The 14,095-nt window shown below is 66.0% G+C and overlaps 1 protein-coding gene across 5 annotated transcripts; it reads left to right on the forward strand.

Annotated features, from left to right (window-relative positions):
- Positions 1 to 257: 257 nt before the first annotated feature.
- AKNA (AT-hook transcription factor) lies at positions 258 to 14,018 on the forward strand. 5 transcript variants are annotated; one of them, XM_062505620.1, is made up of 22 exons: positions 258 to 318; positions 5,107 to 5,375; positions 5,517 to 6,451; positions 6,931 to 7,005; positions 7,506 to 7,665; positions 7,798 to 7,955; positions 8,357 to 8,416; positions 8,526 to 8,626; positions 8,723 to 8,873; positions 8,960 to 9,087; positions 9,174 to 9,347; positions 9,519 to 9,726; positions 9,819 to 9,925; positions 10,117 to 10,346; positions 10,524 to 10,710; positions 10,975 to 11,148; positions 11,309 to 11,412; positions 11,576 to 11,734; positions 11,813 to 11,914; positions 12,413 to 12,538; positions 12,777 to 12,936; positions 13,232 to 14,018. In XM_062505620.1, exons 2-22 carry the CDS (start codon positions 5,219 to 5,221, stop codon positions 13,506 to 13,508), a joined length of 3,933 nt encoding a protein of 1,310 aa, XP_062361604.1. In that variant the 5' UTR covers positions 258 to 318; positions 5,107 to 5,218; the 3' UTR covers positions 13,509 to 14,018. The 5 variants fall into 5 exon arrangements, 4 of the variants coding, with proteins under 4 accessions (XP_062361604.1, XP_062361603.1, XP_062361605.1 ...); XM_062505619.1 differs by lacking the exon at positions 258 to 318 and adding an exon at positions 4,385 to 4,471; XM_062505621.1 differs by lacking the exon at positions 258 to 318 and adding an exon at positions 4,385 to 4,471 and having other exon boundaries at positions 12,780 to 12,936.
- Positions 14,019 to 14,095: the final 77 nt, after the last annotated feature.

Genomic DNA, 14,095 nt, shown 5'->3' on the forward strand with positions numbered 1-14,095 from the left:
GCGCTGCATAAATTATGCCAATGAGGCCTCGTCAGCCGCGGCTCTGATTGGCCGGCAGCCGCGGGACATGCAAACGAAGGGTGGGCGGGGTTTATGCTAACGAGCTCGCTCTGCGCGCGCGGATTGGCGAAGTGAGGCGGGTATGCTAATGAGGGAGACCCCGCCCCCCTGGCGCCGCGGGCCGCGCTTTTGTCCGGCGGGGCCGGGCCGGGTCTGGATCGGGACCTGGATCGGGATCAGAACCGGGACTGGGATCGGGATCGGGACCGGAGCCGCCCAGCGCCGGCCCAGGAGGCGCGGGCCGGGCCCTCCCTACAGGTGGGCAGCGCGCGGGGCTGGGGGCGCCTCTCCAGCGGTGTCCTCGGGCCAGATGTGCCCCAGCTGTGTCCGGGGGGACCGGGAATGGCTCGGCTGCTCCCCGCAAGCCGCTTGCTGCAGCTGGAAGGAAGGAGAGGGCCCCCGGGGCGCCGCCGGAGGCACAGCTGGAGGCACAGCCCGCGGGCCCCATCCCGGGGCCGCATCCAGAGCCTCCGGCTCTGCTGAGCCCGGCTCGGGCAGGGCTGGCTCGCAGCCGGGAGCTGCTTGGGGTCCCTGGGCGGAGCTGAGGAACCCCCAGCCCCGGCGGGGTCTCCGCGGCCGAGGACGCGGGACACGCCGGGAGGATGCGGGACGTGCCGGGAGGATGCGGGACGCGCCGGGAGGATGCGGGACGCGCCGCTCCTGGCCGAGGCGTGTCCTCCCCACGCCATCGCAGCCTTCGTGGCCCCGGGGAAACTTGTCGTAACTTTTCTTGTGGCGGTGCCTCCACCCCGCCGGGGCCGGAGGATTCCGGGAGAGTTTCGTCAGGGGCTGCGGAGGCGGCTCGGAGGCACGGCCGGGGCTCGGCGGAGGCTGCGGGGCCGGCAGCTGCCGGCGGCTCCTCCGAGGAAGTCGCCGGGGCAGCGTTCGGCTTCAGTTCCGCGTTTTCTTTAAAGGACAGCCGCGTTCCTGGCAGCCGGTGGATGCCCGCGGGTGTCGCGGGTGTCCCGTGCTCAGCCGCAACCTTTCGGTACCCTCCGGGCAGGGCTTAAAAATCACTTTTTAAAGTTCAAGGGCAGCCGGAGAGCGCGGCAGGGCAGGCACTGGCCGGACAGGCTGGGAGAGCTGGGGATGAAAAAGTTTCAGGGAGAGCTCGGAGCCGCTCCCAGTGCCTAAATGATCTCCAGGAGAGCTGGAGAGGGATCTGGGACAAGGGATGGAGGGACAGGACACAGGGAATGGCTTCAAACTGACAGAGAGCAAGGTTAGATGGGATACTGGGGAGAAATTCTTTGCTGCGAGAGGCTGAGACCGTGGCACAGGCTGCCCAGAGAAGCTGTGGCTGGCTCACCCCAGCATAACCACCGGGGCCGGCTGCCCTGGCGCGTCCCCGCCGCCTCTCGCTGCCCTGCGCTAAGCAGGGATCTCAGTGCCAGCGGCTGGGGCGGGGGGACAGCGGCAGCGCTCTCCAGACGGGATTAAGGCTGGCCTTCAGGGCATTACGGCCATCCGGCCCTGCGGGTGTCTGGGGGTTCAGCCCTGGGGGTGCACCCGGGGTGTCCCCAGCCAGGACAGGAGGGTCCGTGTGCCAGGGAAGGGGTGGGAAGGAGGAGCTGTCCTGCCGCCGGGCTTTGCTTCGGTGCAAGTGATGGGAAAATGACATTTCCAAGGGGTTTTGGTGCCTCTCCATGGGAGTGTGCCAGTATGGGGGGCTGGGGGGGGGACATGGTCCCCCTGGGCTCTGGAGCTGGGGTGACACGTGGGCTTTGGAGTGATGGTGACAGGCGTGTGCTTTCAGAGACGAGGGAGGTTTGTCAGGCTCTTCCTCGCGGAGATGGTCCCGCCCTTGTTCTAGTAGGAAATAATGCAAACTAAGAACGCAGCGTTTCCGCTTCTCTGCCCGCTTTCATGCCTACAAAAACGGGGCTCTGTGGGCTTTAAAAAAGGGTTTATACACTAGGAATTTCTCCCTCCTGGAGCGCAGACATCTCTTGCCAAGTTTCAGCCCGAGGCCGTTCTGGCCTCCTTCAAACCTCCCTAAAAGAGATGCAAAATATCCATCCCTTGCCTGGGACCGGGGTTAAGCCCCGCCCTGCATCCCAGACGGGCACGGATGTGCAGGGAGGGCTTTAATCCATCCCAGGCAAGCAATTTTTGGGACACAGGGAAGGAGGGTGATTCCACATCACTCAGGGGATGTGGGGGTGGAGGTTTGGGGTTTAGAGCCCCCCCATTCCCCCTGCTCTGCCCGGGGTTGACAAGGCAGTGAAGGCAGAGTGACAGCAGCCCTGTCCCCCCCCTCCCTGCCACCGAGCGAGCCCTGGGGCGGAGGATGCTCCTGTCTCCTCTGCTGTCACCGCTGATAAACCCAGGAGCCACGATGGCTTCACGATGGCCTTGACGGCTGCTGCTTCCCTGCCCCACACGTGCGACGAGCTGGGCGGGCTCAGCCTTGCACCTCCATCTTCCCCTGGGCAGGGAGTGGGAGAGGGATGGGATCACTGCCTGCAGAAAGGATCAGGGGTTTGGAGCTGAGGGCAGGGACAGATAGAGAGCTGGCAGCACCCAGCGCTGCTGGGAGCATCCCTCCCTTGGCTGAGACACATCCTCACCTCCTCACGAGCCACAGTTTGGGACAGCCCTGGCTGGGATTTGTAGAGCAGGAGAGGGGTTGAGGGGCTGGGGCGGAGAAGAGTTCAGGGTTTTCTTGCTGAGGCTTTTCAATTTCTTTTTAGCCCTGTTTTCAGTTGCCTGTTGCAAAAATCCTGGCTTTCGAAGAGGAAAATTAAAATATATGGATGTATTTCTGCACACACATTTGGGATTGTTTCTGTTTGATTTGTGGCTGCTGAGCATGAAGCCGCATCATTTTTCAAGCTTTTCTGTGTTCCCATAACAGCGAGAAAATCACTTAGAAGGGGGGAAAAGAATCTGAGATTTTATTCTCTTGCCACCGTGACCATCAGCAGAGGGACTTTCTGGGAAAACAATAAATGTGGCTGGGTTTGGAAGTGGATCCTGCAGACTGCAGCTGCTGTGGGCTGTGCACACGGGAACCACTGCTCAAAAATGGGGTGACAGCCAGTGGTAGATGGGTTAGGCATGGCCTCCTTCAAGAGATGCAAAATCCCCATCCCTGGCCCAGGATGGTGTTAAAGAAACACCAGAAATGGGTTGGGAATGTTTTAACCCCTTTTATCCCAAGAGAACAGAACCCCCAGGCTCCTTTCATCCAGCACTCTCCTTCTGGGAATCCTGGGTGTGGTGTTTGGGGCTCCTCATCGCTCTGGGATCGTTCAGGGCTCAAGGTGGGGTGGGAGGCACTTTGGTGGGGGTCTCTGGGATATGTGTAAGGATTTGGGGCTGGAAACATCCCAGTGCAGAGAGGAGCTAAAGCCAAAATCCCTCTTTGGTTTCAGTAGCTCAGAGTCTGAAGAATCCCATGGGCAGCCCCATCCTTCCCGGTGGCAGGAGAAGCTGTGGAGCATCTCCAGGTGTGGAGAGTGGAGTTATCCCCTCGGTGTGTGGGGGAAAACCTCATGCAAAACCCCCAGGAGGTTTTCAAGACTCCAAGGGATTGTTTAGGGTTTGCTCCTACCTGGAATGCCCCAAGGATGCAGGCAGGGCTGGGAGCAAGGCTGGTGCAAGGATGATGCCCTTGTTGCCAGGTGGTGCTGGAAAATAACCTCAAACCTCACAAACACACAAGGAATTTGCAGACCTGAGGCTTGGGAGTGGATGAGAGGACTTTTCCCAGAGCACATGGGTGCCATGGGTAGGTTTACTCCTCATCACCTCCATCTCTGAGCCAGCAGCACCCCAAAATCACCACAGCACCCTCTGGCTAAGAGCAGCCACTCCAGGCACTGTGCTGTGGTTTCATTAGTTTGTCAAGTTGTCCTCTTCCTGCCACTAATTACACAGTAACGAGATGGCTTAATTGGCTGCCTGTGAGTGTGCCAAGACAGGCCACAGCTCGTGGGTGCAGACACAGTATCCCTGGGATTGTGAGCAGCATCCCAGGATGGGGCCAGCTGGACCCTCCCTTTGGGAATCTGGGAAAATTTCCAAGGCTGGGGTCCCCCTGGCTGAATTTTGGGACTTTAAAGCTTAATTTTAGGTCTCCTGGAAGGTCCTCATGCTGATGTTTTTTGGACCAACTGCTGATGGTCCCAAGGATCTCCCTCCCTTCCCTTGCTACAGCGTTTTGCTCTGAACTGGATTAAAACATAAAGGTTTTGATGGAAAATGCTGTGGGAGAAGGGTTCAGCCCCCACTGCGCAGGGCCGGATGGGGTTACAACTTTTGTGGCCATCTGCAAACTGGCAGGAAACATCATTTCCTCCTTCTGCAAAAGGAGGCTGCCCCACAGGCACAGGAAGGTTTCAGGGTGCTTGGAAGGACTCCCCATGGGGTCACGATAATGGGGATGAGCTGGGGCTGCTGGTACAGGGTGAGTGTCCCCTGCATGGGGCTGGTGGTGCCTGGTTTGGGCTTATAGGGCTCAAATCCAGCAGAGGGGACACTGGTCAGAAAACCCCGTGGCCTTTCTTGCCACACCCCACATTTGGGGTTTTGGCATCCGGCATTTCTCCAGCTGCTGATGGGAACCCTGGGTGGTGGTGAAGGGGGAGCTCATGCTTTGGGGTCGTCAGAGGAATTTGTGTGTCGGGTCTCTGCTGTGATCGCTCTCACTGTCAGCCCCCACCTCCAGAGGGGTCTTTGGGGTGCTCCTGCCTCCCCGACACTGCTGGTGGTCACCAGGGTGTGGCTGCCCAGCTGGGGTGACATCCACAGGGTGCCAGAATGGGCTGGGTGTTCCCAGGGCGGGACTAATCTTTTGGGCTGGCTCTGAGGGGTTCTTTCCCCACGAGGACTTCAGGGCTGGGAGAGATGTGGCAGCTCCAGCTTCGTGGTGGGACGTAGAGTGGGGGAGTCTGATCCGAGAGTGTCCCCCCCGTCATCGGGGGTTGCTCTTGTCCCCGGGATTTGGGGGACAGGGAAGACCCTGCCAGCGTGGGGGAAACACCTCAAACAGAGCCCAGCATGTCCCGCTGAGCATCCCTCCCTCTCCCCCGGCCCCCCCAGGACGCGGCGGCGATGCTGTGACCTACATTCGCGACAAGCAGGTCCCCAGCCCGCCGCCACCGCCGCCGGGCCATGAAGCGACACAAGTGACGGGGGCGGCTCGCCCGCGGGCATGGCCAGCCCGGCACCATGGCTGCGCTGGACACAAACAGAGCTGACGCGCTGGCTGGGCGAGGAGGAGGAGGAGGAGGAAGAAGACGACTTTGAAAGGCGGATGGACGAGGATGGGGTCATCGGCCTTGGGGAGGGTGCCAGGAGCCCACCGTGGGGTGAGTCCTGCCCTCCCTCCAGCCCAAAAGGGGTGGTCCCAAATGTCCCAGCAGCTGCTGGAGCCAAGGGGGGCTGCGAGGGGCCCGGGGACTCCGGCTGGGTCTGGGTGGCGACAGCCCCGCGGTGCCGGTGTTTTGCAGGTGACAGTGAGGACCTGGAGGAGGGGTCCCCGGCACAGGAGGGGTCCCCGGCACAGGAGGGCCTCTGGCACCCGCGGCAGGACCCGGCCGAGGAGGACGAGGAGCGGGGCAGTTCCCAGGGGGACGAGGGGCCCTGGGGGGCAGAGAGCGATGGGGACCCCTACCCCGAGCTGTCCTCTGAGGCGCTGAGAGGCCGGGCTCTCTGCCAGCCCCGGGGCTGCAGCACGGACGGGGGGGACACCTCAGGGCTGTCGGACACCAGCCCTGGCCCTGCCACCCCGTCCCGCCAGCACCGGGGCTGGGGCACGGCCGGGGACACCATCGGGGGGCACAGGCAGGAGTGGACCCCGAGACCGAGCCTCCCCCTGCACCTCTCCCGCGATGACCCCGGCCCCGAGCGTGTCCCCGAGCCCCAGACAGCTGGCACGGGGACGCCAGCCCCCGGCACCACCGGCTTGGCACCCAGCGGGCAGCCCCAGGGCGCTGGGGATCCCCCGGCACCCCAAGGGCACGACAGATCCCGAGTGCCCAAGAAAGAAGCGCCCGCCGCCGTGCCCTCCAAGCTCGCCCGACAGTCGCGGTCCCTGAGCCCCCGGAGGCGAACTGGTGGCAAGGGGACCAAGAATCTCTCGGGAACGGGCACCGAAAGCACCCAGTACGGCCGAGGGCGCCTCAACCACCCCCTGCCCGACCTTTCCAAGGTGGAGGCGCGGGTGAAGTTCGACCAGAGCTACCGCCCACCCCGGGGCCGGGTGCTGCCCTCCTGTCCCCGCGGCTCCGGCGGCCCCATCGGCTTCAAATCCCCGGCCGAAATCGTCCGGGAGGTGCTGCTGAGCAGCGGGGAGGGGGTGTCCCGGCAGCCCCCCAGCACGGCCGGGCTGCCGCAGGAGCTCAGGTCTCCCAGACAAGCCACGGCGCTGGTGCAGCAGCTCCAGGTAGCGCCCAGCACCCCCCCGGACTGGACGGGTCTCCAGGGTGGGCCCAGCAGGGGAATGGGGGTGTGTGTCACTGTGGAATGGGGGTGTCACTGTCCCTGGGACACCGATGGGGGTTTGGTGCTGCTCACCCCTTCCCGCTCCTGCATGGAGCTGGCGAGCAGGGATGTGGGCGGTGCTCAGGCTGGACACAGGATGCTCATGTTCCCCCGGGATAGCGGTCACCCCCCAAGGCTTGTCACCCTCAGGATGTTTGTCCCCCCGTGAGAGACACGCAGAGCAGAGTTTGTCCCCTCTCCCCACGCAGAGCAGCGGGGGCCACATCTGCACAGATGGGTCGGGTGTTTTGGAGAGGGTGTTCCTGCGCCCCACCCATGGGACTGCCCCGGCCTTGCTAGGGCTGCCTCCCCTGTTTAGCACCCACCCCTCGGGCACCCCCGTGCCGGGTGCTGTCACCCACTGGTGTCCCCTCCCCGCAGGACGACTACCACAAGCTGCTGACCAAGTACGCCGAGGCTGAGAACACCATCGACCAGCTGCGCTTGGGCGCCAGGGTGGGTGGGGGTCAGGATGCCTGGGGACGGTTCCCCACTCTGCTCTCCCCTCCCTGAGGTTATTGTGTCTTCCTCCCCCGGCCTCCCTCCTCTTCCTCCTCCCGGGGAGCTGCGGTTGAGCAGTCCCAGCCCAGGGAGGGGAGTTGAGGCCACCGCAGAGCCCACAGCAGCCTGGGGACCACCGAGCCCCCTCGCCTGGCGGGGTCCCCTCCGTGCCAGGGTGGTGGCTGAGCCGGATTGTCCCCGGAGTGGCGGGGAACGTCTCTGAGATGGCAGGGCCGGGGCGGAAGCGCGTCCCCGTGTCACCTCTGCCACCCCCCGCCCTTCACCGCGGCGTGGGTGGGGAAACTGAGGCAGGGCTGGGCCAACCGACCCCCGCACGCGTGTCCCCACCTTCACCCCACCCACCTGCTGTGCCCATGAGGTGCTGCAGGTGCCCCGGGGCACGGTGCGTGGGTCGGGGTGCAGGCTGCCTGCCCAAACCCGCTCTCCCTACCCAGGTGAGCCTGTTCTCCGACCCGCCGCAGCCCAGCCGCAGCCTCGCCGTGGGCACCGTGGCCACCGGGAGCCGAGTGATGACCCTCAGCATCCCGCAGGCACGGACAGCGGCTCTCGGTATGGCCACAGCCCCGGCCGCGGCCCCGGCCTCGCCAGGTGCAGGTGTGTTGATCCATGTGCCCTGCCCGGCTCACTGCCCTCCCACTCCGGTTCTGCGTGATGCTCCGTGCCCCATCTTCCCCACGCTGGTGTCACCAGTGCTGTGGTGTCACTTGTCCTCGTGTTTTCTCGCAGCTGCAGCCTCGGGACGGTCAGAACGGAGGGGTTCACTCCAGCCTCGGTCCCCTCCTCTGCCCGGGGGGTGCTGCCCCACCTGCCCCGGGCCGTGCTGCTGCCCCGGGCCCCGGCTCACCCGGGCACTGGCGGGGCAGAGCCGCAGGCTGCAGGCACAGGCAAGGACTTGGGGCTGCTGGGGGGCTGGGGCGTGGGGAGATGCAGGAAAGGGAGCTGTAGAGGGGAGTGCTGGGGGCTTTGGGAGGGCTGCATGGAGAAGGGCTTTTGGGGAGGGTGCTGGTGGAGACGGGGAGGGAATTTGGTGGGAGTTCTGGGGGGGGGGGGGACTGTAGGGATAGGCTGGGGAAACGTTGCAGAAGGTGCTGGGGGCAACTGCGGCGGGGGTCTGGGTTGGAGGGATTGGGGGAGATGCTGCAGGAGGGGGCTGTGGGGTGCTGGGAAGGAAGGCTGGGGAGGGGGCTGCAGTGGGGGGTCACGCTGGAGCAGTCTGTGGGGATGCTTCATATGAGGGGGGGTCTAGGGGGTGCGGAGGGGGCTCAGCCTGTACAACCCCGGCCAGGTGGAATCCTTTGAAAGCTGGATGCGTGCAGGGACCCCCACACCCTCGGAACAGCTCCAGGTGTGTCAGCCCCTTCCCGGAGCCCAGCCGGGGGGGGCCGCAGGCCCACGGGGGTAGCGGTGCCCAGGGCCCGGTGGACAGGCTCGGACCCCGGACCCTTGTACCGCAGAGGATGAGGATGCTGAAGGATGTGCAGGATGCGCTGGAGCAGGAATACCTGCGGTGCCGCCAGCAGCTCCCGGAGGCTGCGGGGGGGTTTGATCCTGACCGGTACGTGCTCGATTGCCCTGCCACCCCCTCCCCAGAGCCCCCGGAGAGTCCTCGCGGGTCGATGTCCCCCCCGCACTGATGGCTGGAGTCTTGCAGGGCAGTGGAAGGGGAGATTTACAGCCTGGGGCTGCGCCTGGAGGGGCTGAAGGAACGGCTGGAGCCGGGGGGCAGGCGGCAGCCCCTCCCTCAGCCCCGCTGCCCCCCAGCCCCGTCCCCACCGCCGGCTGCCCGCTCCCCGCACCCCGAGGTGAGCTGGGGGTACAAAGATTCCCCATCCACCCCACTGCATTTATGGTGGGTTGCCTCTCTCACCCCGTTTTGGTGTACCCACAGAGCCCTGCGCTGGTGGATGGTCATCGGGGGACAGCAGGGAACAGTGAGGGGGTGGCAGAGGGGCTGCCCTGGCCCCTCTGGCACAAGCAGCACCAAGTGGAGGAGGATTTCGGGGACCTGCTGGAGCAGTGAGTGCCCTCACAGCAGGGCAGGGGGGAATCAGGCATGGAACATGTCCCCAGACCCACCCGCTCCTGCCCGCGGATCCCCCCAGGTACAAGCACTTCAAATCCTTGCCGGAGTCGCTAAGCCTGGAGCAGCTGAGCCTGGCGGAGAGCGGGTCCCAGGAGGAGGTGGATGCACCCACCACAGGCGACGGTGGCCCCAGCAGGGTCCCCTGCAGGACACGGTCATTCGAGGAGGGGCCCAGCCTCGAGACGTTGCCCCTGTAAGTGCTGTGGGAAGTCGAGTGCCCAGGCCGGGGTGAGCAGGAGGTTTGACATCACGTCTCCAGTTTTACCTCAGAGTTAACAGCCTCCATGGGAGAGCTGGACCAGGGCATTTCCCCGCGTCTGTGGTTGCTCTGCCCCATCATTCCTGCTCCATCCCCTCCCCACAGGCACCTCCCGCAGAGAAGAGCTGCGACGCTTTCCCCCAGAGGACCCCCAAACTGTGGGGACACACGGGGCCACCCCTCTCCTGCCACTGCTGAGGAGCCACCAGCTTCTGGCAAGCCCCCCTTGGATGTCCCTGGGCCACCGCAGGTGTCGCCGTCCCTCCGCAGCAGTGGGACAGGCAGCACTGTCACCCAGCACGGGCCCCACAAGGTGAGTCCTTGGACTGCGGGTCCCCACCAGAGAGCACCCCAGAGCCTCCCGGGGAGCTGGGCACCGATCCTGCTGCCCCCGTGCCTCTGCAGGAGCAGCGCATCGTGTCCCCAGAGACCGACAGCGGCTTCGTGGGCTCGGAGGCCAGCAGGGTGTCACCCCCCGTGCACACCCCCGAGCATCATCCCCCCGGCCCAGGGTACGGCCCACGCTCCTGCCGGCAGGCATTCGGCTCTGCCTGCGGGATTTGGAGGATGGAAGAGGGGCAGGGCTGGCGGGAGAGGCACTGAGGGTGCGGGGAGCAGGGATGCGGCTGGGTTGGAGATGCGCAGAGTGCCCGTGGCCAGGGGTGAGCCCTGGTGCTGCCGGCACGACCCGTCCCTTCCCCAGGACTCCGGGCTCGCTGGGACCTTCCATCGCCATCCCCAGCACCCTTCGTGCCCCGCGGAAGAGAGAGTCAACCCCGCTTCCCTCCGAGACAGCGCTGATGGGCATCTACCCCCCGGGGGGCACGGGGGGGCCCCGGCTGCCCCCCAGCAGCTCCTCCCAGAGCAGCTCCCCCCCTCGCTGGGTCGAGAGCGCGGGCAGCGAGGTGGGGCCGGACCCCGACGGTGATGGCAGTGAGTACACAGGACTTGGCGAGGGACAGAGATCTGGGGGGGGCCCTGGCTCCGTGGGTCTGGCTTATGGGGTTCCCAGACCTCCTCGTGGTGCCGGTGTCACCGGTGTGCTGGTGTCACCCTCCCTGGAGGGAGGGGTGTCCCAGTCTCTCATCACTGTGCTCCCCTCCTCCCCAGCTCACACGGACTCGGAGGTGGGAGACAGGAGCTGTGCCAGCGCCGGTGGCCACCCCCCAGCCATGGCCAGGAGCCCAACCAGCCCCCTGCCATCCCCCAAAACGCCGTCCCCCACCCTCCTGTCCCCCGACCTGCCGTCCCTCGACCCGGCTCACTGTGACCTGCTGGGCTCCCGTCTGGAGCGCGAGTGAGTGGCTGTGTCCCCACCTCCCCAAACCAGGCCAGACCCCCCTGGGGGGCAGAGGGTCACCCCCAAAAGCACCCGCTGGGCACTGGACGCCAGCCCAGCCCAACCCAACCCCAGGCTTGGTTTAGGGGGGTGTCACAGCTGCTGGGTGCCGGCGGTGGGTGATCTGGGAGGGGGTTGCTGCCGCTCCCCCAGGGCACCCAGCACTGCTGGGGTCCCCGCTGGCTGCAGCCCCCCCTCACGGGGACATCTGTCCCCGGGCAGCCGGGCCATCCGGGCGCTGCAGGACGAGGTGTGGCGGCTGCGGCGGAGGCTGGAGGAGAGCCTGCGCCGCTCCCGCAGCTATCCCGAGGGAAAAGCCGCTCCCCGTGTCGCCCCGGGCAGGAGGCAGCCGGTGGCCAGCGGACCATCGTCCCCCCGGGACGCAGCACCCTCGGGGTAGGTGGCGGGGGAGCCTGGGGGCTGGGGGGGGGGCAGCGTGGGGACACCCCCAACCTCAGCCCGTCCCCTGCTCCGCTGTGACCAGGGAGGGGTTTGGCTGGAGCGGACTGCCAGCCTGCCGGGTGGAGGTGGTGGCAGCGTTTCGTCCCCTCTGCAGGGACCCGAGCCCCCCGGTGAGGGGCAGGGTGGCCCCCGGGGTCACACCCACGCGGAGGGAGAGGTCGGCATCGCTGCCCCGGGACAGGCAGGAGCTGGACCTCGGTAAGTGGGACCCCCGCCGGGCTGGGGACAGAGGGGACACGCTCCTCCCTGCACGCCACTCCCCAAAGGCAGCGGGATGTTCTGGGGCTACAGGACCAGGTGGGGACCAGATCCTGGTGGTCCCGTGGACCCCTCGGAGCTGAGCCCAGCGCGGGTCCTGCAGGTCTGGAATTCGGCCCCCGCGGATCCCAGCCCTCTTCCCTGTCCTCCGCCGCAGCCTCCGAGTCAGAGCCGTCCCCCGCCGGGCCCCGGGCCCCCCCTGCCCTGCGGAAGCGCCTTGGGAAGCCCCCGGGGGCGGTGACATTTCGGGGACAGTACACAGGTGCGTGCTGGTGGTGGGGCTGAAGGCGGCCACCCTCACCTCGGGGACGCCGGCCAGGCTCACGGTGGGGTTTGTCAGGGACACGGTACCAGGCGGGCACACCAAGGGCCACCCCGGCACCACCAGAAGAGCCGGGCACCTCGGGTTGTCCCCGATGTCACAAGGACAGGATGGCACCAGGTGAGTGACTCTCAGCCCCCTCCAGCCTTCCCTACCACCACCAACAGCTGCTAATGATCTTTAATTAATTAACTGAAAAGGCTTAGGGAGAGGACAAACAAACCCATCCCTCTTGGTCTGAGGCTCTCCCCATTGTCCCTTGACCGGACCCCACTGTCCCCCAGGGGGACCAACCTGGGCAGCTCTGGGGATGCCCTGACCTCGTGTGGGTCCTGCACAGGTCAAGCCCCCCTTGGCATCTTTGCCTGATGTGGGCAGAAATCCCTGGGATTTCCTGGGATTCCGTGGGGCTCCTGGTGTCACTGGGAGCAGGGTCACCCGTCCCCAGCCTTGTCCCAGGTGTGCTAGTGCAGAGGTCACCTTTGCAGACCCCCCTTTCCCTGCAGGTGAAGCCCCCCCAACCCTCCCCATCTCATCTGACTCCCCAAACCACTCAGCTCTTCCCAAACATCCCTGGCTAGCTCTGCCGGGGACATTCCTGATTTCCTCTCTCCACAGCTGGGTTTGGGGGAGGTGATGCCCCCCGGCAGCCCCAGCACAGCCCCCCCAGGAGAACATCCTGCCCCACCTGCCGGGCACCCATGGGCCCCTCTGCACCGGGCAGCAGGGACAGAGCCACGCACGGTGGGTGACAAGGGTGACACGTGCCTGGCACAGCTCCTCTCTGCAGGGGCTGGGTGGTGGGACAAGGAACGGCCTCAGCTCCCTGACGATGCTTGGGGACTGTTCCCACCCCTGTGTGGCACAGGGGGTGATGTCACCCGGGGCTGCTGCCCGAGGTGCACCCCTGGGACATCTAACCCCCCCCTGGGGACATCTAACCCCCCCTGGGGACATAATCTAACCACCTTGCTCCCCGCAGCAGAACGTGGCCCTGGCGGCTCCTGTCCCCAGGGTCCCCGCGCTGGAGCTGAGAAGCTGGAGCAACCCAGAATTTGGTACTTGGCAGCCACCCCTGCTGCCACCTCTGCCACCGTCTGCCTGGCACCCGTCCCCCTCGTGCCTTACGTGCCCTCCGTGCTGTAAGGATGCCCTGGGGCTGGGAGGGGGCTCAGGGGGGTCAGCATCCCCCAGGGGTGCAGGGGGAACCCAGGAGGGGCTGTCTCCACCCCAGGCAACCTCTGGTTTGCCCGTGGCAATGGGGTGACAGGGCCACCAGCTCCTGCGGGGGTGGGCTGTGTTTAGGGGGTGGTGCTATGGGGTGGGCATGGAGGAGATGGGGGAGAGGGATGGAAATAAGATGGAGTGGGGGCACAGAGCCCCTGGGGGGGCACAGCCAGTGAGCAGCCCTGAGCCCCTGTCCCTTCTCCTTCCCAGCTACTGCTCCCCAGCAGTTCCTACCTCACCCCCAGCCCTGGCCGGGGTCCCCCTCGGTGTCACTGCGGGGTCCCAGCGGGCAGAGCATCCCCCCCGGCCCCGGAGCCACCACCGCTGCCTGAGCCTGGACCTGGAGGAGCTGGAGGAGCTGAACTGGTCACTGAGCCGGGCTGTGGAGGCTGCCCAGAGCGTGAGGCTGACCACGACCCGCATGAGCCGGGCACTGGCCGCAGAGCTGGGCCGGGCACGGGGCCCACGGGGCTCCTGCCTCTTCTGAGGGACCCGCTGGCACCCCAAACCCTCCTGCTGGCACCCCAAACCCTCCTGCTGGCACCCCCAACCCCTCCTGCTGGCACCCCAAACCCTCCTGCTGGCACCCCCAACCCCTCCTGCTGGCACCCCAAACCCTCCTGCTGGCACCCCCAACCCCTCCTGCTGGCACCCCAAACCCTCCTGCTGGCACCCCCAAACCCCTCCTGCCGGCACCCCCAACCCCTCCTGCTGGCACCCCAAACCCTCCTGCTGGCACCCCCAACCCCTCCTGCTGGCACCCCAAACCCTCCTGCTGGCACCCCCAACCCCTCCTGCTGGCACCCCAAACCCTCCTGCTGGCACCCCCAACCCCTCCTGCTGGCACCCCAAACCCTCCTGCTGGCACCCCCAAACCCCTCCTGCCGGCACCCCCAACCCCTCCTGCTGGCACCCCAAACCCTCCTGCTGGCACCCCCAAACCCCTCCTGCTGGCACCCCAACCCCTCCTGCTGGCACCCCAAACCCTCCTGCTGGCACCCCCAAACCCCTCCTGCTGGCACCTCCAAACCCCTCCTGCCGGCACCCCAACCCCTCCTGCTGGCACCCCAAACC

Source organism: Cinclus cinclus, chromosome 19 (genome assembly GCF_963662255.1).
Source record: "Cinclus cinclus chromosome 19, bCinCin1.1, whole genome shotgun sequence".
Classification (NCBI taxonomy): domain Eukaryota; kingdom Metazoa; phylum Chordata; class Aves; order Passeriformes; family Cinclidae; genus Cinclus; species Cinclus cinclus.